Genomic DNA, 12,836 nt, shown 5'->3' with positions numbered 1-12,836 from the left:
TAATAATCACCCACAATTACACAGATCTATACACAAACACTTATGTGTCAATGCATGCTCTTAGATAAATATGTCTAAACAAAAAAAATATCATTTGTCAGTCTGTGCTGTAACTACTAGTGTTTCATCTGATAGTGGGAATTCAAATTCAGTGAAAGATATAATAAATATATATATCAAATTATTTATTTTTTTGCTTTATACAATTACTATAAAACCATTTTCTTGTCCATAGTGTGCAGCATCAAGAAGCAAGGGTGCCCTCTAGTGGTATCGAAAGTTAATAATAGTAAATATATGTTTTACTTTTCTAGGCTAGGTTCACAGAGGGCGGATACGCTCCATAAAAGCACACCTGGGAGCCGCAGGGAATAGCGACCAAAAAACCACACCAAGATGGGGTGCGGTTTTTCGGCCAGAACATCTGCTGCGGAAAACTGCACGTATAGAAAAAAATAAATAGTCCATACTTATCCTCTGACGTCCTGCAGACCGGCCTCCTGTGATTACTTTTATCCCATGTGACCGCTTCAGCCTGTGATTGGCTGCAGCGGTTACATGGGATGAAACGTCATCCCAGGAGGCCGGCCTGGTTAAAGAAGCACAGAATTCTGGGTAAGTATAAGATATTTTTTTTTCCTGAGTTGCATTTTTTAGGTGGATTTGAAGCTTTTCCGCCGCAAAAAAACCGCAACATCTGCTTTTTGTTGTGGGTTTTACCTACACAATGAATTTAATGGGGAAAACCTGCAACAAAAAAACAGCGATTACGCAAATACAATTGACAAACTTTTTTTTTTCCGCTTATGATTTACGCAGTGTGTGGGTGAGATTTGTTAAAATCTCATCCACTCTGCTGTGAATTACACAGTATTTACGCTATGTGTGAACTGACCCTTACTGTTAAAATCACAACAACATTTTCTAGATGTTCAGCTTTTCATGACAATGGGTGATAGGGTTTAACTTTACGTTCCTTGCAACAATGTGGTGGGTATTCTATTGTTTACAAAAAGAGCAGTGATACCCAATAGTAACATGTTATTATAGTGTATTTAACCCCTTAATACCAAAGGTATTTTAAACCTTAATGACCAGGCAATTATTTAAGTTTTTCCATCGTAGCATTCAAAGAGCTATAAAATTTTTATTTTTCCATCGACATAGCTGTATAAGGACTTTTTTGTGGCACAAGTTGTATTTTTTAATAGCACATTTTTGAGGTACGTATAATTTATTGACTAATGTCAATAAATGATATGCCTCTGGCATGGCCTAACAGGCATTCACTAAAGGCAGACCTGGGAGTCTTTGTTAGGCCCCCCCGGCTGCCATAAAAACCATCGGCACTCCGCAATCATGATCGGCAAGCCCCCTCCCTCTAAAACCACTGACATGTCGAGGTCGCTATTGACCGCCGCTTCTCAGGGGTTAAACGGGCTCACATGACCGGAGACCACAGCTATTGGTCTCTGATCTTTGCTCTCAAGCCTGAGGCTAGTAGCAACAGCCTGGGCATCAGGAGCAGAGCGCCGGATACGGGGTAAACAACTTCTGAAGTCCCACCATGAAAAGGCGGCACTTCAGAACAACTATCCTGAGCAGCCACTGTAAAAACACTATAAGGTGGTCGTTAAGGGGTTAACCCCTTAACGCAAAATCACGTAACTGTACGTGATGAGGGTTAAGGGAAAGTATGGAGCGAGCTCACGGGCTGAGCTCGCTCCATACACAGCGGGTGACGGCTGTTACACGCAGTCAACACCTCCCTGCAATCGTGACCGCGGCATTTAAAATGTTAGAATTAGGGGGGCGCCTCCTCAAACACGCCATCCAGCCCCCTCCGCAGCGAGATTGACCGGTAACAACAGTTGCTATGGCAGCCTAGGGGCCTAACAAAGGCCCCCAGGTCTGCCATCTTTGTAACACTTTGAAGCTCTGCCTCCGGCAGGGCGTCAAAGGAGACTGTCAGAATTACGATATACTGCAATACATTAGTATTACAGTATATCATGCAAGCGATCCAACGATCACTGCTTCAAGTCTCCTAGGGGGGACTAATAAAAAAAGTAAAAAAAACTGTTAAATAAAGAAAGTATCAAAAGTAAAAAAAAAAATTTCAATTTTTTTCCCTAAATCAATTTAAAAAACATAACTGGTATCACCGCGTCCGTAAAAGTCCGAACTATCACAATGTAGCGTTGTTTAACCCGCTCGGTGAATGCTGTAAAAAAAAATATATATAAAACACGCAAATTGCTGGTTTTTAGTCACCTTAGTGCTCAAAAAATATAAAATAAAAAGTAATCAAAAAGTCGCAAATAACCCAAAATGGTATCAGTGAAAACCGCAGCTCGCCCCGCAAAATTTAATCCTCACATGGCTAAATTGATGGGAAAATAATATTTAAAAGTGCTAAAACATAACATATAAATTTTGTATCGCCGTAATCGTATCAACCTGTAGAATAAGGTGAATATGTCGTTTTTACCGCCTGATGGACGCCGTAAAAACAAAACCCCCAAAAAAAGGCGTAATCGTGTTTTTTTGCCCATTTCACCCCACAAATATTTTTTTTACAGCTTCCCAGTACATTATGCGGTAGAATAAATGGTGCCATGAAAAACTACAACTTGTCCCACAAAAAACAAGCCCTCATATGGCTATTTAGACGGAAAAATAAAACAATTATAGCTTTTGGAAGGTGGGGAGGAAAAAACAAAAGTGAAAATCCGAAAAATGGCTGAGGAGGGAAGGGGTTAAAGAGCCACTTCTCCTGACATGTCTGTTTTAGAAAATAATTGTATTCCCTATAAAATAACTTTTCTGATACAATTTTTCTTAGAACTCTACATTGTGATGTTCTATTGTTATTCCCCCTGGAAGTGTATGAATAAATTGACCACTGGATGTCACAATTTCAACATGGTGTGTCCCTACACTTCCCAATAACAAGGGGAATTTTAGCACCCAGTTATTAATTTATTAACATATTTCCAAGAGCAATAACAGAGGAATGGTGCCATGGAGAGATCTAAGAAAAGATGCTACAGCATCAGTTATTTTATGGCCAATTCTGACAGCTTCTCTTTAAAGGGCATGTACACATTTACAACCAGTTGATTTATAGAATCTAAAATAAAAAAAACAAGCAACTTTTACAAATAGTCTTGATTAAATCTATCGTACCATTTTTGTGTACAACTTCAATAAAGACCTATCTGCACCAGGTTGATGTAGCTGCTGCTTCACCATCACATACTACAAACAATCCATGTGCATAGTCTGATCCTGCAGTCATTTATTATTCCCCCGCTTCTTGGGAACCTACTCTGGAGAACTTTAGTGGTTGAGGCATTTTCTCACCAAAATTCCAATTTGACAGCCATGTCAATGTTGGAGAGTAGGGGTGGAGACATAGGCTAGAGCAAGAGTGAGAGAAGAGAGAGGGAGACACACAGCTTGCTCCTGGGCTCTGAACTTGCAGCTCCACAAGCAAGCAGGTGTGAGAAAACAGGACTTAAAACTAAAAGACACAAAAAGGAAATCAGCCAACTGAATAGTGCCAGTGGCGTAACTACCGCCGTAGCAGCCATAGCGGCTATTACAGGGCCCGTTGCTTGAGGGGGTCCGTGCCACCCACCGGCCCGGGCCCCCCATACACGGTGGCGCCGCTAGCAGTTGCTAGGATTGCTACAGCGGGGCCGACACCACATTCAATAGTATCTGCGTCCTTAGGACGCAGATACTATTTAACACTATGGCAGAGCAGGGAGGTATCTCCCTGCTTTGACATTTACTAGGCTTCAGGCCAGGTTCGGCCTGCAGCCTATCACGCGCAGGGACAGGATCCCTGCGCAGGCCGGCGTGATGACATCACTGGATCACGCCGCCCTACCCCAGGTTCCCGTCGGAGTTGAGGATGCTGTGGAGAAGCTCTGTTTGTCGCAGGAACGGGGCGTAGGGGAGTATCATTTATTTTGATTATTTGTTTTGTGGACGCTATCTACAAGGGGGGCTGTATGGCACTATCTACAAGGTGGACATGGGGGTGCTACTACAAGGGAGGTGGGGTAACTATCTACAGCGGGGTGGGGGTCACTATCAACAGGGGGGCTGTATAGCACTATCTCCAAGGGGAGGTGGGGGCACCAGCTACAGGGGGCTGCATGGCACTATCTACAAGGGGGAGGTGGGGGCACCATCTACAGGGGGGTTGTATGGCACTATACAAGGGGAGTGTGACACTATCTACAGGGGGATTTATGGCACTGTCTACAGGGGGCTGTATTGCATAATCTACGGGGGGCTGTATGGCTCAATTTACAGGGGGCTGTATGGCGCTATCTACAGGGGGCTGTATGGCGCTATCTACAGGGGGCTGTATGGCGCTATCTACAGGGGGCTGTATAGCGCTATCTACAGGGGGCTGTATGGCACTATCTACAGGGGGGATGTAGGGCACTATCTACAGGGCGATATATGGCACAATCTACAAGAGGGGGCTGTGTGTGGCACCCAGGGCAGCCCAGTCAAAAGTTTGCTATGGGTCCCAGTAATTCCTAGTTACGCCCCTGCATAGTGCAACTCCTCCAGGTCTACAGGCACGTTAAAAATGTTTTTATGCCATGACAAAAGTATGTAGCCATTTCAATTATGGCATCAAAATATTATTTCTTCTAAAATGTGCAACCAAATTCAGAAAGACTATCGTCCTCTACCTTAGTGTGGACTGTGGCATACCACACAAAGTCAATACGTATAGATGTACACCACAATACCTTATAGTAATCCAACACATATTTGATACAATATATTAGACTAATTCATAGTAACAAAATATGAGGTGGTGGTCACAAGTAATAATAGTACAGTACATACAATACAAAATCGATGGTTATAAGGTGCAGTCATCAAGTCCTTAAAGGGAACCTGTCACCAGCATTTCACCTATTAAACCAGCAATACCTGGTGGTAGTGGGTGAAAAATCATTTCTATATAACCTAGAATTATCCTCTTAGTCGGCTCTGTAGCTTTAGTATTTAGCTTTTTAGTGTTCCCACACCGTATGCTAATGAGAAGAAAAGAGTCAGATCTTCATTTGAAAAGAGTCAAATCTTCGTTTGGAAACAGTCATATCTTCATTCCTCAAGTCTTTCCAAGTTTTCCCCGCCTCCTTACGTTTGATTGACAGCTCCTCGCCTTCCCCCAGCACACAACATCCCGCGCTTGTGCATTGATGTCCTCCTCTGGGGTGTGCACACAAAGGGACACCGTATAATTCCGATAAAAGGCGCAAAACGTTTGCAGACCATTATTTACAGTCGGAAGAGGAGTTTAGGAGAGGGGATAACGGCAATGAACTTTTTATAGCAGCAGCCAGTGAGGGATAAGTAAAGTTCAATAGGTGAAATGCTGGTGACAGGTTCCCTTTAACATGTATACTAAAAAAACAATAATAACAATATAGTACTAATGCCCCCAATGGTACGATATATAGGTTGGACCTCAACCTGAGCTAGGCACAAAAATAACACAAGTTAGTATATACACAATAGTAATATAAGCTGTTATACACAAAAAAAGATATACAAAGAAGACTAGTATAGCCACATTAGCAATTCATGGTACGGCCGTAAACTACTAACCCCTGTTAGGACATAAAATTGTAATGCACCACTAGAGACCACCACCTCAGTACCCCCACGTGCGTTTCGTTGTCAGCTATTCACAGATACACGGGCATGATTAGTGGTGTCGCTGAATGGGAATAAATTGGCATTCATCTGATTGTTATTTCTGAATTTTTTTAATCCTCTAAAGACTTGACTTCTTCTCTTTTTGACTATGAGATCAATAAACCCTCAGACTCAAGAGCCTTTTACCTTTCAAGTTTTAGGATTACGTGTCTTTAATATGTGAAGCTTACATTTGAAGTTAATCGGGTTTTGTGCTTGAGATTTTATATAAGAGACCCAGTCTCGGAGAAATAGAATTTTCCATCGGTCTGGACGTCAGTTAATGTGGCAGTGGAGTAGTAAACAGCTTGTTCTTCCTTCCAATAAATAAGTGAAGATGGCAAATTATTGACAAGGCGCGCAGATCAGACACTTCACATTATGTGTGATACATCTCCAGACTCGGTCTTTACTTTAATCTTGCACTCTGTTGACTCGTCCCTCGACACTCTCTTGCCGTACACTATACTTAAGAGGTCTCTTTTTCCCTGTAGCTTTAACATTATTTTTAACAGAGACAAAAGCTATAGATTGCAGTAAATTACAGATGCCACAAGAAGGATCACAACGCTTTATAAAAGCATGTTTTATAAAAAGTGACAGCATCCAACATATACAGTACACATATAGAGGCCATCTATCCGGATATAATACCTGGTATGCGCTTATTTATAACCAGCAAAAAATGTGTGTTTCAGTTTGTTGTGACTTTTACATACAGTATAAGGCTTCATGCACACAACAAATAGTGCTCCACGCAGTGCTGGGTTACAGGGTTAGGGTATGTTCACACGGGTTATTTTCAGCCATTTTTTTGGCCATGAACGGCCCGGAAAATGGCTGAAGCAATGGAAGCAGAACGCCTCCAAACATCTGCCCATTGATTTCAATGGGAAATACGGCGTTCTGTTCCGACGGGGTGTTTTTTATGCTGCCGTTTTTCAAAACGGCCGCGAAAAACAAGTGCATGTCACTTCTTGAGCCATTTTCCATTGGCTCTATAGAAAAACAGCTCCAAAAACGGCTGTAAAAAACGCAGCGAAAAACGCGAGTTGCTAATAAAAACGTCTGAAAATCAGGAGCTGTTTTCCCTTGAAAAGAGCTCTGTATTTTCAGATGTTGTTTATTTTGTGTGTGCACATACCCTTATACTCCACCGGACGCCATGCTTTTGAAATGCTTGTCTATATTTACGCTTTACTGGGAATTTTTGTAAAAGGATTTGGCTATGCATAAATATAGTACCTGTACATCTGCTATCAATTCTGACTGGGGATTTTTAAGAGGGGTTTTCCACTTTGGACAATCACTACTTGTTAAAAGGGTCTCGACAATAAATTTATCCCAAAGTGTCCCCACTCCTGGAAGCCCCAGCAATCAGAAGTAATCTGTGGGGTAAACATGGCAGAATTTTCCTACAGTGCCACCACAGGGGAAACAAAGCATTACACAGTGCCTATATGTTGTCTGTGTAATACAGGACAGATTCTCCGAGCGAAAGACGCTCTATGTGACCGCTCTCTACTCTGGCTAAGAGATGAGGATCCTGAACAGAGAACCCCCCCCCCCCCCCTATTAACTCAGAATTGCCTAATAGGGTGTATGAAAATCAGTTTTCTAAACCAGACAACCCCTTTAACGTACATTACAGAATATTATTCAATATATAAACAAATGACTGTCCACCAATGTTCATTTAGCAGTTTCTCTAGTGACTATAAACAAGACCATATACATCTAGAGTAAAAGTGTACTTACCTGAGGCACGAGGCTGACATGGATGTTACAGAAGTTCTCCCTCTTAGCTTTAAACTGGAACTGCCTAAAAGCTTCTATGAAAGCCATTCCCTCAATGTCTCCAATGGTTCCACCAAGCTACAAAGACAAAATACAGAAGCTTTACATGTCCCTAAGGAATATTTTAGATAGCACTGTGCATGATATGTACATGATATATATATATGTCATTCTCTATTAATGCAAACGTACAGATATAGGTGTAGATATTGGAGGCTCCGAGGACCCTCTAATACATCACCAGTATAATAAATGGCACATTGTAGTTGTGGGGGGGGGGGCATGTATTAGTATTGTAAGCATTATATAAACGTGGTTTCCTCTTAATTCATTCTTATTGTTGAGCAGAAGCAGTATTTCCCTAACCAGAGGTCAGCAACCTATCACACAGGTGCCACAGTGGGCACGCAGGGCATGGTTTGCTGGCACACTTCCCTCTCCCGGTGTCCAGTGCTGTTGTGTGCTTGGCAAAAACACCTAATTGCTAAAAGGCAAATGAACGCTTTTTCCCAGATAACTTAATTGTATATTTATTAAGTACATTAATAAAACAGAACTTTTATTGAGTATGAATTATAAGCCACCGCACACATTTAAAAGTCCAATGCAATCTGATGCTGATCAGTGGTCGATGCGTCTGAGTTTACTAACAACTGCTGCAGTGTCTATGAAATAACCATGCTGAATGGTATTTTTACTAGTGTGCGCAGTCCGCTACATAGTCAGCGCAGAGCCATAAGATTGATACATTGATTTAAATATTGCTAGAAAGCCCCCCTCACCATGTTTCGCCATATATATATATATATATATATATATATATATATATACAAAGAAGTGGCGGAAGAAGCAGCACTCCAAAAATATCAAACAGGTTTATTCACCACCACATCTCGGTACTACGTTTCACCCTGACATTGAGGGCATTTTCTTCATCCATTTATTGATATTGATCCTGAGGAGAGGTCAATCCTCTTGAAGCTCTGCACCGGCCGCAAGGCTCCTTGACACAGCGCTACTCCAGTTATCTTCCTTTCATATATATATATATATATATATATATATATAGCATCCTCAGGGGTATTGGCACAAGGAGAGAGATCAGCACTTCATTATGCACTTGGCGGCGCTGATCACCAGAAGAGAGAGCTGCCAACTTTTGCTAACATTTTCTTTTACAGAGCGGTTACTGAACTCCATCCTTGTGCCGCTGATCACCAGGGGAGAGAGCAGCGCTTCATTGTCTTTGTCACTGCTGAACACTTGGCAAGCGCACAATGCAGCACTGCAAGTAAAGAGTTCAGTAACCGCTCTGTAAAAGAAAATGTTAGCAAAAGTTGGCAGCTCTCTCTTCTGGTGATCAGCGCCGCCAAGTGCATAATGAGGTTGGCAGCTCTCTCCTGTGTGCACCCCCCCCCCCAAAGCTGGTGTTCAGTAGTCGCTCTCTCTCCTATGTGCACACCACCCCCCCCCAGCTGGTGTAAAGGTAAACGCTCTCTCTGCTATGTGCACCCCCCCCCCTCAGCTGGTATTCAGTAGTCGCTCTCTCCTGTGTTTAGCGCCCCCATTTGGTGTTCGGTAGCCGTGGTCTTACCTATGTGCACCCCCGCAGCTGGTGTTAAGAAGTCTCGTATGCACAACAGATAGATCATCTTTGTAAAGAAATTCAGGGACAAGGGTCACACTGAAATGTACGTTTTATTAACTGATTGTTTTATGTCACATACGTGGTAACAGTTTGTCTTATATGACTTCATGTTTGCATGACACACTGACTTCACAGTACTTCATCATTGATATTTTTTTAAATCGGCACGCCATACAAAAAAAGGTTGCCTACCCCTGTCCTAAAAAGTCGATTCACAGACAAAAAGGGTTTCTCACCAGGTTATACACAGCATCCACTTGAGTTTTGTTTGCACAACTATTTTTTGGCATAAAGTTTATCCCATATTCCTTTGTTGCCTTTTCTTTTATATATTTAGAACGACTACATCCCCAGCTTTTTCTGTATTGTATATAATTATTCAGTTTTAGAGAAAAGCAACAAAAAACAGAACTTAAAGGGGTTGTCCACTACCGGACAATTGATGACCTATCTGCCGGATAGGTCATCAGTATATGATCGGTGTGGGTCCGACATCGGAACCCGTACCGATCAGCTGCTTTTTCTGCCTGTGGGCACCGGAATTCATTGCACAGTATGCAATGTACAGGCCCGGAAGCACTAGGCTCCGTACATTGCATAGCGGCCGTGCTGCCGAACTGCAGCTCTGCTCTTATCCACTTGAACAGGAGCCGAGCTGCAGTACTGCAGCTCAGCCGCTATTCCATGGCCGGAGCTATCTGCTTCCGGCATGGACGTCCGGTGCCCGGAGGCAGCTGGAGAAGCTGATCGGTGCGGGGTCAGGGTGTCGGACCCCCACCAATCATATACTGATGACCTATCCAGTGAATAGGTCATCAGTTGTCCGGTAGTGGACAATCCCTTTAATTAAAGGGGTTGTTTGGAATAGGAAAACTTCTCCAGTAACTGCTCCATACTTCTCCTTAGGTTGTGTCTGGTACTGCAGCTCAGCCTTATTCAAGTGAATATAGTTAGCTGCAATACCACGCACAACCTATGGACAAGCGTAGTGTAGTTTCTAGAAAAAAAAGTCACTGCTTTCTTCTTGTTTTCTTTTTAATCCTTGACAACTTGCGACTGTGATGAGACAAGATGTCTATAACATGTGAGAGGTCAGGACTGGGGGCACAGCCTAAATGATCATCACCGCTGACAGGAGGAGAGCAGATGACTGACCGGGTTCTCCTCCTCAAGATTCACCTGCATTTTCTTTTCACTGGGGCTGTGGAAGAGGCGAGCAGCACTCCGAGTTCCACTTATTGGTGACTTTACAGCAGGGGGCAGCTCATAGGCATTGTATAGCTGTTTTTAAAGTGCCACTGTCTCATGAGCGCTGAAGCTGCTGTTTCAGTCCGTGGTGGGCGTCTCAGAGTCCAGATCCCATCAATGAAAACTTCTACTGTGCCTGTGACATTTTAGAAGTTTTATGTAATTGGAGGTACGCTTTAGTGCAGGGGTGCACAACCTGCATCACAGGGGCCATCATGCAGTTCTGTGCGGCCCTCAACCATCAGGACATAGTCATGCTTGTCTATGTCCTGATGGTTCAGTAAGACACGTTTTACCCAGATTCCTCCTTTAAAAAGGACACACCATAAATGTCTGAGAAGGACACAATGCCCATACATGTATCATCAAGAGTTGTGAAAAATAAACTACAGTGGACATCGCTGCAGGCATGTGTGGCCGAACAGCGATTACAAAAGTGGAGTCGCAGCAGTGGAGCCCAACCTATCAGACATTTATGGTATATACTGTCAATATGCCATCAATGTTTTACATGTGTATACCCCTTTAAATATTATTGTGGCCCATGGGAGTGGTACAATCTGACAATATGGCTCTCGGGCCAGAAAAGTTTGTGAACTGCTGCTTTAGGCCCCATGCACATGACCGTGCCCGTAATCATGGTCCGTGATTATGGGAGCACGGCCGGCCCCGGAGAGCCGTCCGCATTTGCAGGCCGTGCTCCCATAATAAAGTATGGGAGCAAGGTCCGTAAAAGAAAAAAATAGTACATGTGCTATTTTTTACGAAAGGTTTCTACGGCACAGACACCTTCCAGTAGATATACAGGGAAGGTGTCCGTTGGCCATAGAAATGAATGGGTCCGTAATTACGGAATAAATCTACGGTCGTGTGCATGGGGCCTTAGTGGGACCAACATTCTGAAGTAAAAGTTTAAGGGGCAGTAGAGGACAGGGACCAGCACCGAAGAGACAGACAACCGGCCCCTGATTAAAGATACTGACAAATGACTCAACATTATGTCCTAAATGCTTTCTTGACATATATAACTTTACACTTCAAATAAATTCAGTAATAACTCTGACCAGACTTACATCATTACTCAGCTTCACTTTCATCTAAATGACGGAGCTCTTTTCAAAGGAAAGCAGCCTCTGACTTTAAAGAGAACCTTTCACCTCCCCATACATGTGCAGCTGAATGCAGCATGTAATGGGGAGGGCTGCACAAACCCTGGGGCACTTTACATTTTTTTTTCTACCTCCCTCCGGTATTTAGCGAGAAGAGAGAGTGTGCACGCGCACGCACACGATCTCACTTTCCAGCTCTTGTGAGAGATCAGTCTTGTATTGTCTGCCAAACTGGCAAAGGGCCGTGTCTCTGCTACGGACAGTGCAAGCGCTCCCCAGCTTTTACAATGTCCGTAGCAGTGACATGACCCCTTGCCAGTTCGGGTGAAAAGACTGCAAACGCACACACTCTCTCCTCGCTCTTGCTGTAACACTGTCCATATCTGATTGGACAGTGTCACAGCCATAGTAACACGCCCCCTTGTCAGTACACGCCCCGTTGACTGTTCAGGGGGTTATTTAAATATCGGGCATCAAATAAAACGGAACCAATATCTAAATAACGGAGGGAGGTAGAATTTTTTTTTTAAAGTGCCCCAGGGTTTGTGCAGCACTGCCCATTACATGCTGCACTCAGCTGCACCTGTATGGGGAGGTGAAAGGTTCTCTTTAAGCCATTTTTTGAAGCTTATATGGAGGCTATTTTTGAGGCATCTTTCAACGCCTCAAGAATTGACTATGCTATTTCTTTTTACTACTTCTACTTCTTTTTACAAGGCATTTTTTTAATTCAGCAGCGTAAAAATATGCCTCATATGAACTCAATTCCTGAATTCAATTCTCATCAAATTCAATGGGAAACTGTTTGCAGGCTTATTTCAAGTGTATTTTGGAGCGTAAAACTGCTCCAAAATCAGCCTGAAAATAAGCCGTGTGAACATACCCTAATATTACATTTTACTTGCAGTTCAGAAAGCTTCCAGTGTGTTAAACATGCAATAATATGTCCCATCTGTAAGGGGGCAAATACTTTTCCATATCACTGTATGCGGTTACTCATGAGCTCACATATGTACTATAGTGTATATACGTCTGACCTGGCAAAACCATAATCATCTGATTATGAAGCCGTAAGAAAAGTCTGAAAATCCACAGCAAACCCAGTGTTCTGATGCTGTCACTCTGGACAAACATGATCTCTATATCAAGAATATGACCTAGTATTTGTAGGGATCAGAAATCAGAAAGTGTAATCTCATAACTGGAGTAGTGCACAAATTTTCTGTAACAAGCCAAAAGCATGATTGCTAACATCCGAAAATAATAGCGGGACACTACCATGTAATGATAATGAC

At 42.8% G+C, this 12,836-nt stretch overlaps 1 protein-coding gene across 3 annotated transcripts in view; it reads right to left on the bottom strand.

The window, feature by feature from the left end:
• Positions 1-12,836, bottom strand: part of CTPS2 (CTP synthase 2) — a 164,471-nt gene that overhangs the window by 140,058 nt on the left and 11,577 nt on the right. For all 3 annotated transcript variants that reach the window (XR_012881580.1, XM_075854407.1, XM_075854408.1), the window contains exon 6: positions 7,498-7,614. Coding sequence is in view for 2 of the 3 variants with exons in the window: in XM_075854407.1 (XP_075710522.1) it covers positions 7,498-7,614 (117 nt within the window). In the remaining variant the exon portion in view is untranslated. The remainder of the gene's footprint in view (positions 1-7,497; positions 7,615-12,836) is intronic.

This window comes from Rhinoderma darwinii, chromosome 2, assembly GCF_050947455.1.
Source record: "Rhinoderma darwinii isolate aRhiDar2 chromosome 2, aRhiDar2.hap1, whole genome shotgun sequence".
NCBI lineage: Eukaryota > Metazoa > Chordata > Amphibia > Anura > Rhinodermatidae > Rhinoderma > Rhinoderma darwinii.
This window is presented reverse-complemented; position numbering and strand designations above follow the sequence as displayed.